The sequence below is a fragment of the Myodes glareolus genome, chromosome 8 (assembly GCF_982192425.1).
Source record: "Myodes glareolus chromosome 8, mMyoGla1.1, whole genome shotgun sequence".
In the NCBI taxonomy this organism is placed as follows: Eukaryota; Metazoa; Chordata; class Mammalia; order Rodentia; family Cricetidae; genus Myodes; species Myodes glareolus.
The window spans coordinates 44,691,802-44,709,264 of record NC_142033.1 but is presented as its reverse complement, the minus strand read 5'-3'; the positions used below and the strand labels follow the sequence as shown (position 1 = coordinate 44,709,264).

The 17,463-nt window shown below is 36.2% G+C and overlaps 1 protein-coding gene across 2 annotated transcripts in view; it reads right to left on the bottom strand.

Moving 5' to 3' along the window:
• The window catches only part of Arap2 (ArfGAP with RhoGAP domain, ankyrin repeat and PH domain 2), a 170,969-nt gene that overhangs the window by 16,011 nt on the left and 137,495 nt on the right, over positions 1-17,463 (bottom strand). For both annotated transcript variants that reach the window (XM_087909032.1, XM_087909033.1), the window contains one exon: positions 9,065-9,192. In XM_087909032.1, the coding sequence (XP_087765158.1) occupies positions 9,065-9,192 (128 nt within the window). The remainder of the gene's footprint in view (positions 1-9,064; positions 9,193-17,463) is intronic.

Genomic DNA, 17,463 nt, shown 5'->3' with positions numbered 1-17,463 from the left:
CAAAATTTGTTACTATTTGTTACTGGTACCTGCTAGAAAAGGAAATACAATTTTTCTAATGGAGTGTCCTTTCTCTTTTTTTTTTTTGCTAGTAATTTTTTCATACCCTCTCCTAATTTTAAGTGTATTTTTCTGTTTAATTAAGGGCTTTTTTCCCCCCTGTGTTGCTTTTCCTGCTTTATTTACTTGTTTTTGAGAGAAGAATTAACATGAATTGGGACAAAAGAAGTGAGGAGGGAAAATATAATCAAAATAATATATAAAGATTTTAAATAAGGTATTTTCAATATAATAAAAAGAAGCCTACAGCTGCTGGCATATTTTTCACAAGTCATTTGCCTGAGAGGGCTAACGGTTGCATTATGTTCTAATTTAACATCACATATATCCCATTCTTTATCTGTAGATACCATCAATTGATTTTATTTAAAAAAATATAGAAATAATTTATCATGAACCATTCTTCATATCCTAAAAATTTTCAAAGAAATCATTTTAAATTGATAGGAATGTAGAATTCATAAATAAGAACAAAGATTTTGAGGTCATAGTATAGATCTGGCTTGCATTTTGCAATTTTGTGATTTTGCACTATTTCTCTTCGTAAGTTGAGAATTGCCATCTGGATTGAGTACTGATAAAAGTGAGTGTGCAACCAGAGTGTTATTGTGGCAAGTTATCGCAATAGTTAACAACAACAAAACAGCCTATCAAGCTTCGTCTAGCGATTGGTATAAAATGAGCTAACAGTAAGTAGCTACTTCTGTAAACATAGAGCATACAGCCTCGTGCAAATTCCAACAAATGTATTTGCTAGGATGCCAGGGAAACATATTGAAGATCAAATACAGCTCAACATGTGCTCTCTACTTTTTTGTTTTCTCTTTTTAAAAAAAAATTTTTTTTAATTGGGTTAATTAGAGTTTTAGTGCCTAGTTTCTTGAGTTCTTTGTATATTCTGGAGATCAGACCTTTGTCTGATGAGGGGTTGGTGAAGATCTTCTCCCAGTCAGAAGGCAGCCTTTTTGTCTTACTGACAGTGTCCTTTGCTTTACAGAAGCTTCTCAGTTTCAGTAGATCCCATTTATTCATTGTTTCTCTTATTGTCTGTGCTGCTGGGGTCCTACTTAGGAAGAGGACTCCTGTGTCTATATCTTGTAGACTACTTCCCACTTTCTCTTCTATCAGGTTCAGAGTGGACGGATTAATGTTGATGTCTTTAATCCATTTGGACTTGATTTTTGTGCATGGTGATAGATATGGATCTACTTTCATTTTTTTACAGGTTGACATCCAGTTATGCCAGCACCATTTGTTAAAGATGCTTTCCTTCTTCCATTGTATACCTTTAGCTCCCTTGTCAAAAATTAGGTGCTCATAGGTTTGTGGGTTGGGTACTGATCTGAACAGAGAATTCACAACAGATGAACTTCGAATGGCCAGAAGACACTTAAGGTCATGCTCAACCTCCTTAGCGATCAGGGAAATGCAAATCAAAACCACTTTGAGATACCATCTTACACCTGTCAGAATAGCTAAAGTTAAAAACACCAATGATAGCCTATGCTGGAGGGGATGTGGAATGAGGGGAACACTCATCCATTGTTGGTGGGAATGCAAACTTGTGCAGCCACTTTGGAAATCAGTGTGGCGGTTTCTCAGGAAACTGGGAGTCAACCTCCCTCAGGACCCAGCAATTCCTCTCTTGGGAATATACCCTAGAGATGCCCAAACATACTACAAAAGCGTTTGTTCAACTATGTTCATAGCAGCACTATTTGTAATAGCCAGAACCTGGAAACAGCCTAGGTGCCCCTCAATAGAAGAATGGTTAAAAAAGGTGTGGAACATATACACATTAGAGTTTTACTCAGCGGTAAAAAATAATGACATCTTGAATTTTGCATGCAAATGGATGGACATAGAAAACGCTTTACTGAGTGAGGTAAGCCAGACCCAAAAAGAGGAACACGGTATGTATTCACTCATAAGTGGATTCTAACCATAATTAAAGGTCTTTGAGCCTATTATTCGTGATCCTAGAGAAGCTAAATAAGAAGACGAACCTGATGAAGATTATTTACCTATCCGCCAGGAGGTAGGAAATAGTCAAGAGTCCCAGGTAACCTTGGGTGCATGGGGGGGGTGGTGGGAGGGTTGTTGGAAGGGGAGAGGGTTAGAGAGAAGGGAGTAGGGGAGGAATGGAGAAAGCTCGGTTGACCGGGATGGGGGGAAGGGAGGAAGGATGAATGTGGGATCAGGGAAGAATATATTTCAACTAAGGGAATCATATTAGAGTTTACAGGAAACTTGATTATATATGGGATCCCAGGTCCAAGGAGAGATCCCCAGATTGTTCTCTGGACAGAGGAGGGGGTGCCTGAACCAGCCTTGGCCCGTGACCATACTGATGAATATTTTGCTTATCACCATAGATCCCTCACCTGGCGTTGGATGACGATACAGATGGAGGACCGCGTTGGAGCACCGAACTGAGCCCCCCAAGTTCCAAACGAGGAGCAAAAGGAGGAAGAAAATGACGAAGGACTGCGAGGGATACTATCACCCACTGATACAAGGGGTCGGATCTAATGAGAGTTTACCAAGGCCAGATGGACCGTGACTGAAAGAGCATGTGATCCAACCAGATTCTCTGAATGTGGCCGGATTTTCTGAATGTGGCTGGCCTGCAGTCTTTCCGAGAAGCCATTGACAATGACACTGGGACTGGTTTCCTCTGCATATACTGGATTTTTGGGATCCAGTCTGTTTGGATGCTCACCTTCCTGGACCTGGAGTGAGGGGGGAGGAACTTGGACTTCCCACAGGGCAGGAGACCCTGACTTCCCTTGGGGACAAAGAGGGAGGAGGAGAGGGAGGGGGGGAGTGGGAGGGCGTTGGGAGGAGGGGCGTAAATGGAAACTTTTTATAATTTAATAAAATTACTAAAAGAAAAAAAAAACTCTAAAAAAAAATTTTTATTAATTTATAAAAATTTCCACTTCCTCCCCTCCTCCCAATACCCTCCCACTCCCCCTACTCCCTCTCCTCCTCCCTCTCCAGTCCTAAGAGCAGTCAGGGTTTCCTGCCCTGTGGGAAGTTCAAGTTCCTCCCCCATCCCTCAGCTTCAGGTCTAGGAAGCTGAGCATCCAAACAGACTAGGATCCCAAAAAACCAGTACATGCAGAGGAAACAAGTTCCAGTGCCATTATCAATGGCTTCTCAGAAAGTCCCCGTGTCAGCCACATTCAGAGAATCTGGCTGGATTACGTGCTTGTTCAGTCCCAGTCCAGCTGGCCTTGGTGAGCTCTCATTAGATCCGTCCCCTTGTATCAATGGGTGATCGCACCCCTCGCGGTCCTCTATATTAAAGTGTCACTGTGATGTCATTTCTTTATCACCAATCACACTTGCAGAGTAAAAGGTGGGAGCTATGTTCATTAAGTGAAAAGCTGACTTCAGGAGAATTCAGAGGAAACACAGGAAAAGTAACAAAGAAGGAGGCGAGGCCTCATGCTCTGCTGGCAAGTGGCCTCTGGCAGTGGCTGAGCCCTAGAATTTATACAGGGAACTTATACCTACACAGTATTAGCACTGTTTCTTATTATCGCTGAAGATATATGCACACATATTTCATTAATTAATTGGCCATTATGGGCCAGGAATAGTAACAGAAGCATAAATTGTAAAAAAGCTGTTTGAACCAATCTAAGATAAAACCTTCTCCAACAATGTATACCCATGTCTTTGCTTATTTCTTTTTATTAGGACTTAAAACATTTATGTGGAAATAAGGTCTCGTTCAATTTCAATTACTGTTTGCCTTAATTTTGTTCTCTATGAGGTCAAACAAACTGATTATTCTTTTACTAAGGCTCCCATGTGACCTCAAATTCCAAACTCACTCTGTAGCCGAGTATAACCTTTTCCATATTCTTCCATTTCTCAAGTGCTATGATTACAGAAATGTACCACAATACTGAGATTAGACATTTTTATCTTTTGTTGATTCAATATATTCTGGTACAGCTGGCAGAAACTCATTTTCATGGCTTGGTAAATTTTGATGGTTGCTATTTTAAAATATTTACCTTTTTTAACAACCTGAAATTTTCTCGATTACAGTATAAGTGAAAATTTAAATTAAGTATTTTTGTTGACAACTAGTTTATTCTAATTTATTTAACAAATGTCGATAGTTAATACATGCAATTTTTACAATTTTTAAAAATTGTTTATTCATTTTACATACCAACCACAATTCCTTCACTCTTACCACTCCTCCCACACACTTAGCCCACCCCCCATCCACTTCTAAGAAAAAGTAATGCCTCCCATGGGGAACTAATAAAGCCTGGCATTATAGTTGAGGCAGGACAAAGCCACTCCACCTGCATCAAGGCTGAGCAAGGAATCCCACCATATGGAATGGGTTGGGAAATGCTAGCTCATGCACAGGGACAGATCCTGGTCCCACTGCTAGGAGCAGCAGAAAAGACCAAGGCACACAACTCTCATGTACGTGCAGAGAACCTAGTTTGGTCCCATGCAGGCTCCCCAGCTGTCAGTCTAGAGTCCTTGAGCTCCCAGGAGTTCAGGTCAGCTGCACAGGATGACCCCAGCTAAGACTCCAAGCAATAGTGGAGAGGGTGCCTGAACTGCCTTCTCCTGTAATTACATTGGTGACTACCCAAAAGGCCATCCTCATCCTAGACCCTTCATCCAGCAACTGATGGTAGCAGATACAGAGATCCACAGGCAACCAAGCACTGGGCCAAGCTCCTGGAATTCAGGCAAAGGGAGGGTGAAAGTTATATGAAGACAAGCAACTTTTATGACATATTTCTAAAAATGTCATAAATTTAATTAATGAGTATATAGTTTTTCTACTGGACTTTATAGTGTAATTCCTCTATGTTCACTTTATATTAAGTTGCATTCATTGAGATTTTTCTGATTCACTGCATATCTTAATGGTTAGAAAGATACTTCATGACTATTTCATTTTTTATCACCAAAATTATTTGCTAGGTTTCTTATCTATTTTCCTTTTGAGGTAAACTACCATTTTTACACAGTTATAAAAATTTAACTCAGATGTAATCATCTGAGAATTACAATATAGTTAGAAATCAATATCACTAAGGTTAAATCAATTTTTATCAGTGAAGCTCTATAGTTTCCTTCTTAGTTTCTATTTCTTGATAAGGGCATTTAAAAATATTTGACATATTTTCTTATCTAAAGCCAACTGAGGATTGATTTTTTTATATTGATCTTACGACTTGCTAACTTGTTGAATTTCAAGGAACAAACATTTTAAAAAATTAAATGCCTTTTGTGTGATCATGAGGTACCACAGTTAAGAAGCGTTCTATAGACTGTACCCAAGAAACTCACAGCTGGCCACTAGGCTTGCCTGCAGTAAGCTTGACTTCTGGTTACCTTTGTAAAGGTTAAATCATTCTATATAATACATATTACTGAGGCTAATATCCTCCCCAGAAATTTAGTCGGGTAATCCCTGCTGCACAATGCTATGCTTAGCTATACAGTAGAGTGAAGGGCAACAATTCCAATGGCATGGGAATGAGGGCATTTGCATGGCTTAGAATGCCCATACCCAATGTTGCTGGTACTTACTTATCTGGGACATTGGCAAGTCCAAGACTGCCTGCATTTTAAAGACGTTCTGATTGTAGATAAAGAGTATAAAGCATTGAAATTCCCCCACGCCACTCCTGGCATGCAAGCTTATCAATATATACCACCCTAAAGTCTCATGCGTTTTGATGTTTAAACTATAGTGCATAGCAGGAACTGCAAAAGTCTCAGTGAAAAGTTTTATAGAAGTAAAACTCAGCTGGCATGATACCTCTCTCTCTTTCTGGTATGTCTAATTCCTGGGGAATGCCTCCAAAAAGCCAACAAACTAAGCTTTTATGGCATCTACAATGTATTGCTTGAGTTACTATATTATAATGTGAAGTCATTAACAAAGTCAAATAAATAAGTGAGCTTCAAAAATATTCCTAAGGCAAAAAAGTCTGCTTATCAGTTCACACAACTGTTAAGGATACCCCGCTTACTCATTTGTTTCTTTACCTTTCCTTACTCATTTTTTTCACACCATTAATAGTGTAATGGCAATATTCTTTGAAACTTCTCACCTTTCATGTAAATCAGTTCTGAACATATTTTCATTAACATTTTCTGTGCATGGAAAACCTATGAAAATAAAATCTATCTTCCCTTGTGTATTACCCTAATTTGTTGTTAATGAACATTCATAAATTATTTCTAATTAACAGTTGCCTTAAGTATACTTCTCAGTTTATAATTTCTGCTTCCTTCTCAAGAAATGATTTTCTGAATGTATACAGGGCACATATTAGTGGAAATTGTCCCAGAGCCAAATATTTAGTCAAATGAATAGAAAGATTTTACTATTGCTTATTTAATGGTCAATCATTTCAAAAGTTAACAATGACAATTGCAAAGTAATCAATATTAACAGACATGTGGTATGAAAAAAATGAGTAAAGTAAAATCATGGGGTGAGAAAACAACAACATTTTGAATTTAAAGAAAGAATCTCTTGATCTGCTGTCCTTGATTGCAAAGATTTATTTTGGTGGGATAAAAGGATTTTAAGGATTTATTAACCAAAATATATTCTACAACAGTGTTCCCTATGGTTTAAAATCATATTTACGCGATATTGCAGATGATCTTGCATGTATGTCAGTCTACCGTGGGCAGCACCCACCTACACCAGTTGGTGGTATCTGGTCCTCTAACACTGGCAATATAGATGTTTGTGAATGGCCATGCTAGTGCTGGGAAGAAAATCTGGGACTGGTGGAAAAGTAGTCAGGGATCTTAGTTGCTAAGCCATCTCTCCAACCACTGTACCGTCAAATTTAAGCACACTTAGTACTATTTGGATGAAAAGGTTCAATCATGTTTAAATAAATTTTCAGCTAAAATACTGAGCTAACATAATATTAATTTATTGTTCTCGTCTTTCATAGAGCCTTTGAAAACCGACATCTAGGAATGGATTCTGTCTTCACTGCTCATTGGATATATAGTTTCTGACTATTTATGTAAAGGTTTTGTGACTCAGTTTCTTCATTTATCAAGAAGGGATAGTGATAGTCCCTATTGCAGGGAGCTTTTATAAATATGCCATGAAGTCAGCCAATCCACATATTTTACTGCTGTACAGTAGCCATGTTATCATTATTTTGGGATATTGAGACCACAGTGCTGGTCCTTCATGAAATTAATACTAGAATATTAGTTTCTTATGAGCTTTCTGTTAGTGTATAGTAGAGTCAGAAACTTGATTGGACAAAAATATTCAATTTGATTATTAAAAGTCCTTTGGGGATATGCAACAAAAACATGCCTCTTCACCAACAGTACAAGTATGGAAGATAAATGATCAAGTGAATCAGAACAAGGTTGATGGCTCATTACAGAAAAGAGGACAAGGTTAACCAGACCACGATTTAGATCACTAAAATAATCAACTATAAAGTCCAGCTTTGATTTTCATAAATGCAAATCTGAGATTCAAGAACCTTAAGATACATTTGCATAACTCAAAACACATAGGTGACTTGTTTCTAAAAGTTTAGTAATCTGCAGAGAGAACAGAAGCACAACAGTAAACAGCAACATGTGTTCCTCAGTCGGACTCCCTTTTGAGTGCCTTAGGTCAAGCAAATCCTTTCAGAGTTCTTTCCCCACAGAGTGAACAGAATGGTCTGTCACACGGTTCCATATTGACTGTTGAGCTTCTTTTGTTTATCCATGTTGTGACATCTACTAGAAATCTCATAAGTAGTATTCAATCTAAGAATACATTATTCTCTTATTTATGGAAACATCTGTGAATGAAGCTGCCCACAAACATTCATTTACAAGTGCTTGGAGGTTATAATTGCCAGGTGGATGAGTAACTTTGAAACTGTTCAAGAACTCTACATAACATTGGGATTTTACCTTTCCACTAACTGTTTATGAGCCCCCTCCCCCCAAACTGGAATTGTCACTTATGATTCTCATCAAAACAAATGGTAAAATTGTATACTAATGATGACTAATGATGTTGAACTCTTGGTTTAGAGGCTCGTGAGTCATTTCTATAGCTTCCTTCATGTAGTATCTGCTCAATCCTATCTTCAAATGCTTACTGGGATGTCTTTCTTGGGAAACAGAATTACCCTTAACATCCTGCATGAATCATTTTTTCAGATATAGATATTATGAACATTATTTTTTTTATTCTGCAACTTACCTAATCTTAAGAGTATCTTTATAAGTACACTGTTATGATAATATATTATTAAAATGTTTCATATTTCAAAAAATACTCATACATACTTTAGTTTAAAAATTGATGTGATTGCTCTATAGGACTCGAATTATAATCACCACATTTGTAAGAGAGGCCGAGATGTTAAGTTACTTATTCACATCACTAACTCTTAGCGGAGATGAGCTTTTCTGACACCAAATTCAGTATTTTATAGCTGCATCATTTACCTAACTCTGCTTTTAAAATATCAAGTTCTCCATGCTATTTCACACATCCTTAATAAATTCAGAACTTACAGGGAATAATCTATAGAAGTCAATAAATATGATATTTATTCAAGTGTAAAGGAAAGATGTTAGCATTCATTATAGAATTGGAGTTTTGTCTTTTCTACACCACTCTTCATTAAATCTCCATTAGCTCACCCAAAGCCTATTTTTGCCTTTAGAATATAACACTCTCCCTCTTAACTCTGTTGGATATGATGCGGATTTATACAATAGTCTATGTTAACACACTCAAAGCCTCTTCAGTGAGAAGTAATTTTCTTTCAACAACACAGAAAAGCGACAGGAAAACTAAGTTACTGAATGCTTGACATCACATCTCAGACACTGAAGGAAGTCATCAGCATACTTCAAATGTTGTTTTAAGGAGAGATGGCTGTGACCAGTGTCAGATAAAAACATAAATATCTACACAAAATACTAACCCACGTGCCGCTTATCCAATTACCTTTGGATCCTTGTAAATAAAGAGATGTCCATCTCGTAAAACCACGTATCGGTCTTGAAACTTATTCCCAGACAATATTTTAGATGGCTCTTCTTTAAGTTTTAAGGCACCTTCTTTGATACTTTTCTCTGTAAAACAAAACAGACTTCTGGAAACTGGGTCCATTTTCACTTATGGGGGACACAGTATAAACCATTTGTATTTTCTCTCTTTAAGGACTTGTTTTTATTTGTTTTCACGCATGTGTCTGTTTGAATATATGCCATATTACTGTGGGTGCTGTTGGAAGCCAGAGGTGGTCATTAGAGCTCCTAAAACGGGAGCTGCAGATCGCTGTCAGCTGCCCACTGTGGGTGTTGGGAACTGAAATCCAAAAGCAGTAAATGCTGTAACCACAAAACCACCTCGCTAGCCTCATATGTTTTAAAATATTAAAGATTTTTGTTTAAGAAAGGAAAATTCCATTCCTTTTTAAAATACACATTTATTGATCGTAGGGACATGGAACACAAATAGAGGCCAGAGGAAAACTTGTAGAATCAGTTTTCCCTTCTTTGTGTGAGTTCTAAAGATCAAACTCAGGCCCTCATGTTTGCTGGCAGGAGTCTTTAGTTCCTGGGCCACTGCGGTAGCCTCAAGATTAGATTTCTAAACATTGGCTGCAAGTTGAAATTATTATATTTTGAAGACATGATGTTAAATAAAATATACTAACATAGCAAAATTAAATCCACCAGTTCATATTTTTTCACTGTGGCTTCTCTAGAGGATTGTGATCCTCAGATTCTTTCATACAAGAATGACACTTCATGTTACTCACTCACTTCCAGGGAATAAAGTGTATAATGACATATGGTGACCAGGGTGGCCACACCCCTCACATTCGGGTCTATTTACCTAATCAGAAGTTGGATTTCACAGATAATGTGGCCAAGGATATAAATACTAGGCATGATGCTATGTAAATGTCTAAGGATAGAAAGTGTTGCACGAAGGAAGAATTGGGAAAAGTGACTTGGAAAAACGCAGTATGTGTATTTTTACTTTCAACTGGGAAGAGCAGCTATTTCATAGAATTGCTCTAATGGAGGAAATTGCTCAGTGATAAACTTGGGTAAATCATCTAACACACCTTTGTTATTATAAGAGGTCTAAAGAGACAAAGCACTCTCCAAAGCACTAAGTCTCCCAGAGAACGATCCAGACTGTACACTAACAGACACTACTTCATTTAGTATCTGTTTTCCTCTAATCAAATCCTAACACCCGATTACCTTCACAGCCACTCAAGCAGGGGTACTTGGAGCTTAGCAAAACTTGTTTGGTTTGCACTTCAGATAAGAAAACAAATGCTTCCCCCTAATTCTATTGAATTACTATTTTTAATATTAAAAAATAATTTTATTTACAACTAACGTTTTTATTGATTATTTGGAGATTTCATATCATGCATCTTGATCACACTTACTTCCCAGTCCTCCCAGATCTGCTCTCTATCCTTGTGAACCCCCAAAAATAATAAAAAGAAAACAAAAAAACCCATACAAGTTCAATTTGTGTTGCCTATATACTTATTCCCTGGAGCATGGTCAAACTCCCAATAGCCAGTCCCTTAAAGAAAACTGAGTCCTTCCCACCTGCAACTCCACTAGATGCCCTCATTTGTGGGCAGCTACAATTCAGCATCCTTATCACAATTCTTAAGGGTTCTCTTCCGTGGTTCATGTCTAGGCTGTTACTTGTGTGTGTGTGTGTGTGTGTGTGTGTGTGTGTGTGTGTGTGTGTGTGTGTGTTGGGGGTGGGGAGTGAGAATCACATCCATAAAAGCAGAGGTAGAACTTCTGCCCTGAAGGGAAAGTTGTTTCCTGCTGCGAAAACACACAAAACAATTGTGTGCATATTATAACACGACAGAGAAGATGACATACTAACACAGAAGAGGTACATCATGAAACTGAGACTGCTCTAAAACAGAAGGTTTACAAACCGTTTGATCCATGTTTTTATATAAAAGTACAAATTTCCTAACTGGTGTTCTCTAAAACTAATAAAATATGTTCTCTATGGAGTGGTGAGAAAGAAATTCTGATGACTTACAGATTGTATCTGTGACTAAAAACCCATTGAGGGATCCACTCTTGATTTCAGGGCTGTAATGGCTAAAGACAGACTAGAAGCTGGGCTGCCTCAGGAGAAGTCCTGACCCTAAAGCTTGCTCTTCCACTTACCAGCAGGTTCCCTGATGGAGTTTACAGTATATTATTATATTATAATATGTACTATTACATATTATAATATGGAGTTATATAATGTCTTCATACTCTAGTTTCTGCATGGGTAAAGTCTAGTAACTTCTGGTGACTAACTCCCAAACTCATTAGGAAAAATTACTTAAATGTTATGTGCAAGAACATCATTTTTAAATTCAAATGGAGAAACGAGAGGAGGGAAAAATATAAGCCACCATCCGTAGATAGTCAATGCAGTATCTAAGACACACAAACCCACATACATGATGCTGTAAGTGGCAAACGAAGCTATTTGTTATAATATGTAGTTAAGAAAACAAACTGGTATATTTCCAATTACACTAGGATATTCATTTGTGAGTAATTAGATTATTAAAACCAGTATATGCCTCTGCTCTTGTTGGAAAGATCAGTTCTACAAGCTGTGACATCATTTGAAGAACTAACCCCTTGCTGAAGCTTTCCATGCATATTAATGCAGAAGGACATCAACAGGCAGCACCTTTCAGTGAAATAAGCTACGGCCAAGTCATTTGGCCAATATTTGTAGGCAATGTCCCAAACACCTTCCGACTTCAAACTTGCTCATTTTCCCCATGCTGAATATCAATTACACAGTAAATGTGTATTTCTTATCACATGAAGAAATTACAATAGTCCATTTATTGTGTAGTATTTCTTCAAAGTATATTTTAGTTTTACCAGTAAGAAGAAATTGGCCTGGATATAGTAGTTAACTAAATGTAATCTCTCTTGCATGTGCAAACTTTCTCCTCCCCATCTCTCTCTCCCCTTCCTTCATATTTTTCATTAACTTATGAAGACTTACTTATATATAGAAAAGAGAAAAAATTATTGTCTCATTTCTATAGTGGATAGTAAAACATGAATATATATATATATATATATATATATATATATTCCATAATTCCATAAAATCAAACTGCCTCTTAGGCTATTAATCATCACTCCTGTTTGAATTTTTTTGAAACAAGGTCTAACTATTCCAGCCAGTTCTCAAACCTATCATTATCCTGCATATGTCTTAAATAACTATAACTGAAGGCAATACTGCCATTCCCAGAATAAAGTACCCTATCTGTTACTTGCTTGAAAATAGTATCAATCTACTATCTACAATTAGATTTTATATATATATATATATATATATATATTAAATAAATAGCACTGGTTAGGCTATTTGCACCAGAGAGATTTTTCCAATTTATACTAGAAGTTATAATTGCAGAAAGCAAATAATTACTTTTCTATGCTGTGTTTATTATTACACAGAATCACAATGAACTGTTTCAAAAATATACCTAGCATGGCAAGTGGTGCATTTTTTTAAATATTAAATCAGGGTACAGTTTTCAACACTCTCTCTTTTTTAAATTTATTCATTTATTCTGTATACAGTGTTTTGGCATGTATGCCTACAAGCAAGAAGAAGGCACCAAATCTCATCATAGATGGCTGTGAGCCACCATGTGGTTGCTGGGAATTGAACTCAGGACCTCTGGAAGAGCAACTAGTGTGCTTAATCTCTGAGCCATTCTCTAGCCCTCAACACTCTCTTAATAACCATAAAGGTATAAACAGTCCTTTAGCATTTTGAAAGCTTTATATATTGCACCTCCTGTGAGTCTCAAAGCCCTTTCTCAACAGAAACAGAGGAGGATTAGAAGATCAGAGGGTAGAAAGGAGGCCAAGGAGGAAACAGGAGGAGAGAAGGAAGGAGAAACTGCAGTCTGGATGTAAAATAAATTAAAAAGTTAATTAATAAAAAAGTAGATATAATGTTATCAAATTTATGAGTTTGAAAGTTGGGGATTACTGTGGTTCTCTTACACGCTGAGAAAAGACCTACAATTAGAAATTAGATATCTTAGCATCTAACATTGAATTTTATTTTCTATACTGAGACAAGAATAAGTAAAGAATGACATTTTCTTCACTAGGAAGATATTCTTGCTATTGTAGATGTCAATGATGATATAGTGAGACCAGTTTTATGAGCTTGAAAGCACTATGTAAACATTTTGACCCATAACAGTCATTCAGTGCAATCTGTATTTGTAGTCTTACTCTAAGAGGTTTTGGACATTTAGATTTTTTCTTCCCTCTGTGTAAAGATGCTGCTTAACAATCCATTAAATTTCCTGTTACAGATTCCTGCTTGAAACAGAAAGCTCATAAAACTTACCAATTGGTTTCATCCCTACAGAATTAGAGTATCAGAAAATATCTGGACAGCCACAGTCTACAGTGACTACCAAAGACCATTATCATATATCTTCAAGACAACACTTCCCCCGGAAGTGGACTAGGTCAACTCTTCAAACTTGTATAGGTACATGGATTCAGCAAGACTCCATGGACAGTGGAATACAAATAATTTAACTGGACTATGATTCATAATACCAATTGTGCTGTGATTATTTTAAGTTTACTAACAACAAAGGTTTTAAAGTATCCAAGTGTGAGTTTTTCCAAAAGCTATTACATTTGGACTGCTTAGTTCTAAGATAAATTGAAACTGAAGCATCTACCATATACAGCAACATAAATCAACAAACACACATGGATCTTCAGTGGGCTACATGTTACATGCTTAAAGTATTTCTTCTATATTCCTATCATTAAGATTTGATTCTATAAGTAAATTATATTAGAGCAATTTAAAAGCTTTTTATTAAAATACATTTCAGCAATATAAAATTATTTAATCTGGAAAATTACAGAAGGTTAAATTTAAACTTAATATAAGTGAAACTGAATAAAAGACAGTCTTAGAATAATAACTATGATAGTCTAAATAGCAACTTAAATTTCATTTTCTTTATCTCAGTGTTTCAACTTTTAACCCATAGGGTAGAAATGAAATAGGAGGAAGATTATTATCTTTCTTTTCGAGTTAATTAACTCATAACAACAATGCCCATGACACAAAGTGATTCTAAGAAATTAAATGCCATTCCTGAACAAACACAGAGTTTTAAGTGATTAAGAGAAATATTTACTCCATGTACTTGTATAAAAGTAAACTACATTATCTCATTACCTATAACGAATGGGCAGTAATTAAATGCTGCATGATGCTACAATCTATAACAACTTATGATGTCTACATTTTAAATGGTTTGAGTACAGTAGGACAGCTGAAGAAATCAAAATCCTTATAATAGAGCAAATATTGTATAATAAATTTCTAAACTCAGTAAGTGATGGAAACACAATATATGCTTATTCCATATAATGAAAAAATACTTACAAAATCAATAAAATGCAAGGTATACTCATATATCTAGAAATGAATGAATGCTACAGAAGAAATAGACAGTGACAATGAAATAGGTCAAATACTTAGCGAAGAAAAGACAATTAGCAAAGGATGTGTTAGTGCAAGTCCTTAAAATTGCTATAGATTGAAGCCAGGATCTCACACTTGTGAAGCATGTACTCTGCCAACTTTGTTTTAATGAGATGTAGAATCATTAGTTATCTGTTAGTTAGAGCAAATGTGGTTACATTTGATTAATCTTGTTCTCAAAGTATTGATATCTACTTGGTCATTAAGAATTTTTAAAATCTTAACAGTGGCAAAATATCCTTAATATCACCCCTTTACTGCCTTTTTTAAAATTGATTTTTATTGAGCTCTACATTTTTCTCTGCTTTTAAGAATGATTCTCTTCTTAAATGAAAGTTTTATGTTAACAAATTGTTAGTGAAATTGCAATAGCCATGCTTATATTATTTTTATGTACACATTTATGTACACATTGTACAAATGGAACAATGGTTCTAGAAGAAAGAGGCAGTCACTCTGACTAAAAAGACATTTGCCAACAGACATAAAGGAGACAAAATACCTAACACATCCAAAATCTGTCACAATGTATAAAAGACATTAAGAAAGTTAAGGTTACTGAAAAACACACTCATTGGAGAAAATCATTATTTAAGAAACTGACTTTTTAAAAGTCTATAGCCAATTTAAAAAGACAATCTCAACATGTAATACATGTAAAAATAACTCTAATAAAAGAAATTATTTTGCTTTAATAATCTGAGTATCAATCACACTCTTTTAAAACATTAATGGAAAATTTACGGAATAAATATTTAAAGTCTTTTAAGCAGTTTATAATTCCTATCTGTGGCCCAAAATAACAAACAGAAAATGCTTCAATCAAAACATTTACTTCTGGTACGTTTCTAGGATCTCATTCACTTTGTGGGATATATATTAATTTCAGAAAGAATGCCCTACACACAGAATAATCACAGACAGCTGCAAATACATTGACAAATGAACTAGGGAAGAAATGGGAGTAGAGATTTGTGCTGTGGCTTCCACCCTTGTAAGACAAAAGCAGAAAATAAAAGACTAACACCAAAGATAACTAACATTGTACTCTGAAAGAATGCTTCACCCAATTGTCTGAAAAAAAGTAATGATTGGATTAATAAAAATGTAACTACTAGGGCAAAGGTTAACAACTGAAGTAAAGTTTAACTCCCATCTGCAGCTGCTGGCAGGGGGAATGTCAGTTTTCTCCAATATAGTGACACTGGGTGTATCAACCACTCCAGGGCAGATCTCATGTTCAGGAGTAGTTAGTTGACTCATATAATGGACACCATAGTTTTTTTGTATTTGTTTTTGTTTTTGTATGTACTTTTATTTGGTTGCCATCTGGTGTAGGTTTTGCATGGACTGATGTTATATTTTGTTTTCTTGATTTTGGAAGGGTTGTTGTTGTATTGGACTTTGTTTTTTTCTTTTTTTTTGAGACAGAGAACTTTAAGTTGGGTGGTTGGAGAAGGGAGAGGCTCTGAAAGACTTAGGGGAGGGGAAGAATAAAACTGAAATATATTTAAATTTAAAAATTGTTTTAAGGGATAAAAGACACAATTAAAAATGCTACCTTAGGGATGTTTTCTTTCATCTGCTTGAGTTCTGCAATAATTCCAGAGGATGTTTACACAAGCACTGACTCCTACCATCAGGAGAATACAATGGAATACCAGGGGCATTAAGGTAAGATTCAGTTTGTTACCAGTGCTGTAAGAGTAGGTCTCAACTAAATCTGTACTTTCCTGATTTTTTTCACAACTGAACAACTAGGAAGGGTAGTCCTATTTGGGATACCCTATCTATGTACACAAAATCTCGTTTCCTATCATAACCTTTTATGTTTTAATTCCTCATATTTTGTTCTGTTATGTTCTTTTCTTTTGTTTTTTTTTCAAGACACTGTTTCTCTGTATAGCTTTGGAGCCTGTCCTGGCACTCACTCTGTAGATCAGGTTGACCTTGAATTCACAGAGCTATGCCTCTGCCTTCCAAGTGCTAGGATTAAAGGCGTGCACCACCAACACCCAGCTTTCTTGTACTTTTTTTATAAATCACATTATCATAACACTAAAAGACACTTCAGAGATGCCCTGAGTTGGCTGAGATATTGCATGGAGGTGTAAATTTTAAACAACTGGAAATGTGGACAATTAGACAATATTAAAAGAATATTATCATTGAAAGGATACCACTGGATACAAGAGAAATTTTATTTCTATTAAAAACATGAAGTGATCTGATATATTCCACAATTATAAAAGGAGATGGCTCATAAAATGATGATTCTTTGATATTTAAATCTTATGAGAACTGGAAATCAAACCCATGCCTTTGCAAATGCCTGTGTTCAATGCAAAGCTACACAGCTAACTCAAGATTTTCCTAACGTATTTTTTATTCCATGTTAAAGAAGAATAACATACAAATAGCTGCAAAGTGCTCCAGAGATGCTCAAAGTTGTCACCACTGACATGATCAAGGCAACTATAAAAGAAAGCACTTAACTGTGGGCTTGCTTACAGCTTCAATGGGTTAGTCCATTGTCATTACGGAAGGGAGGGTGGTGTCAGATAGGGAGGAATAATGTTGGAGAAATATCTGCTAACTAAATTCTCACCCATAAGTAGCAGGCAGAGAGAGAGAGAGAGAGAGAGAGAGAGAGAGAGAGAGAGAGAGAGAGAGAGAGAGAGAGAGAGAGAGAGACAGAGAGAGACAGAGAGAGACAGAGAGACAGAAAAAGACTGGATCTGACCTGGAATTTTGAAACCCCAAAGCCTATTCCCAGT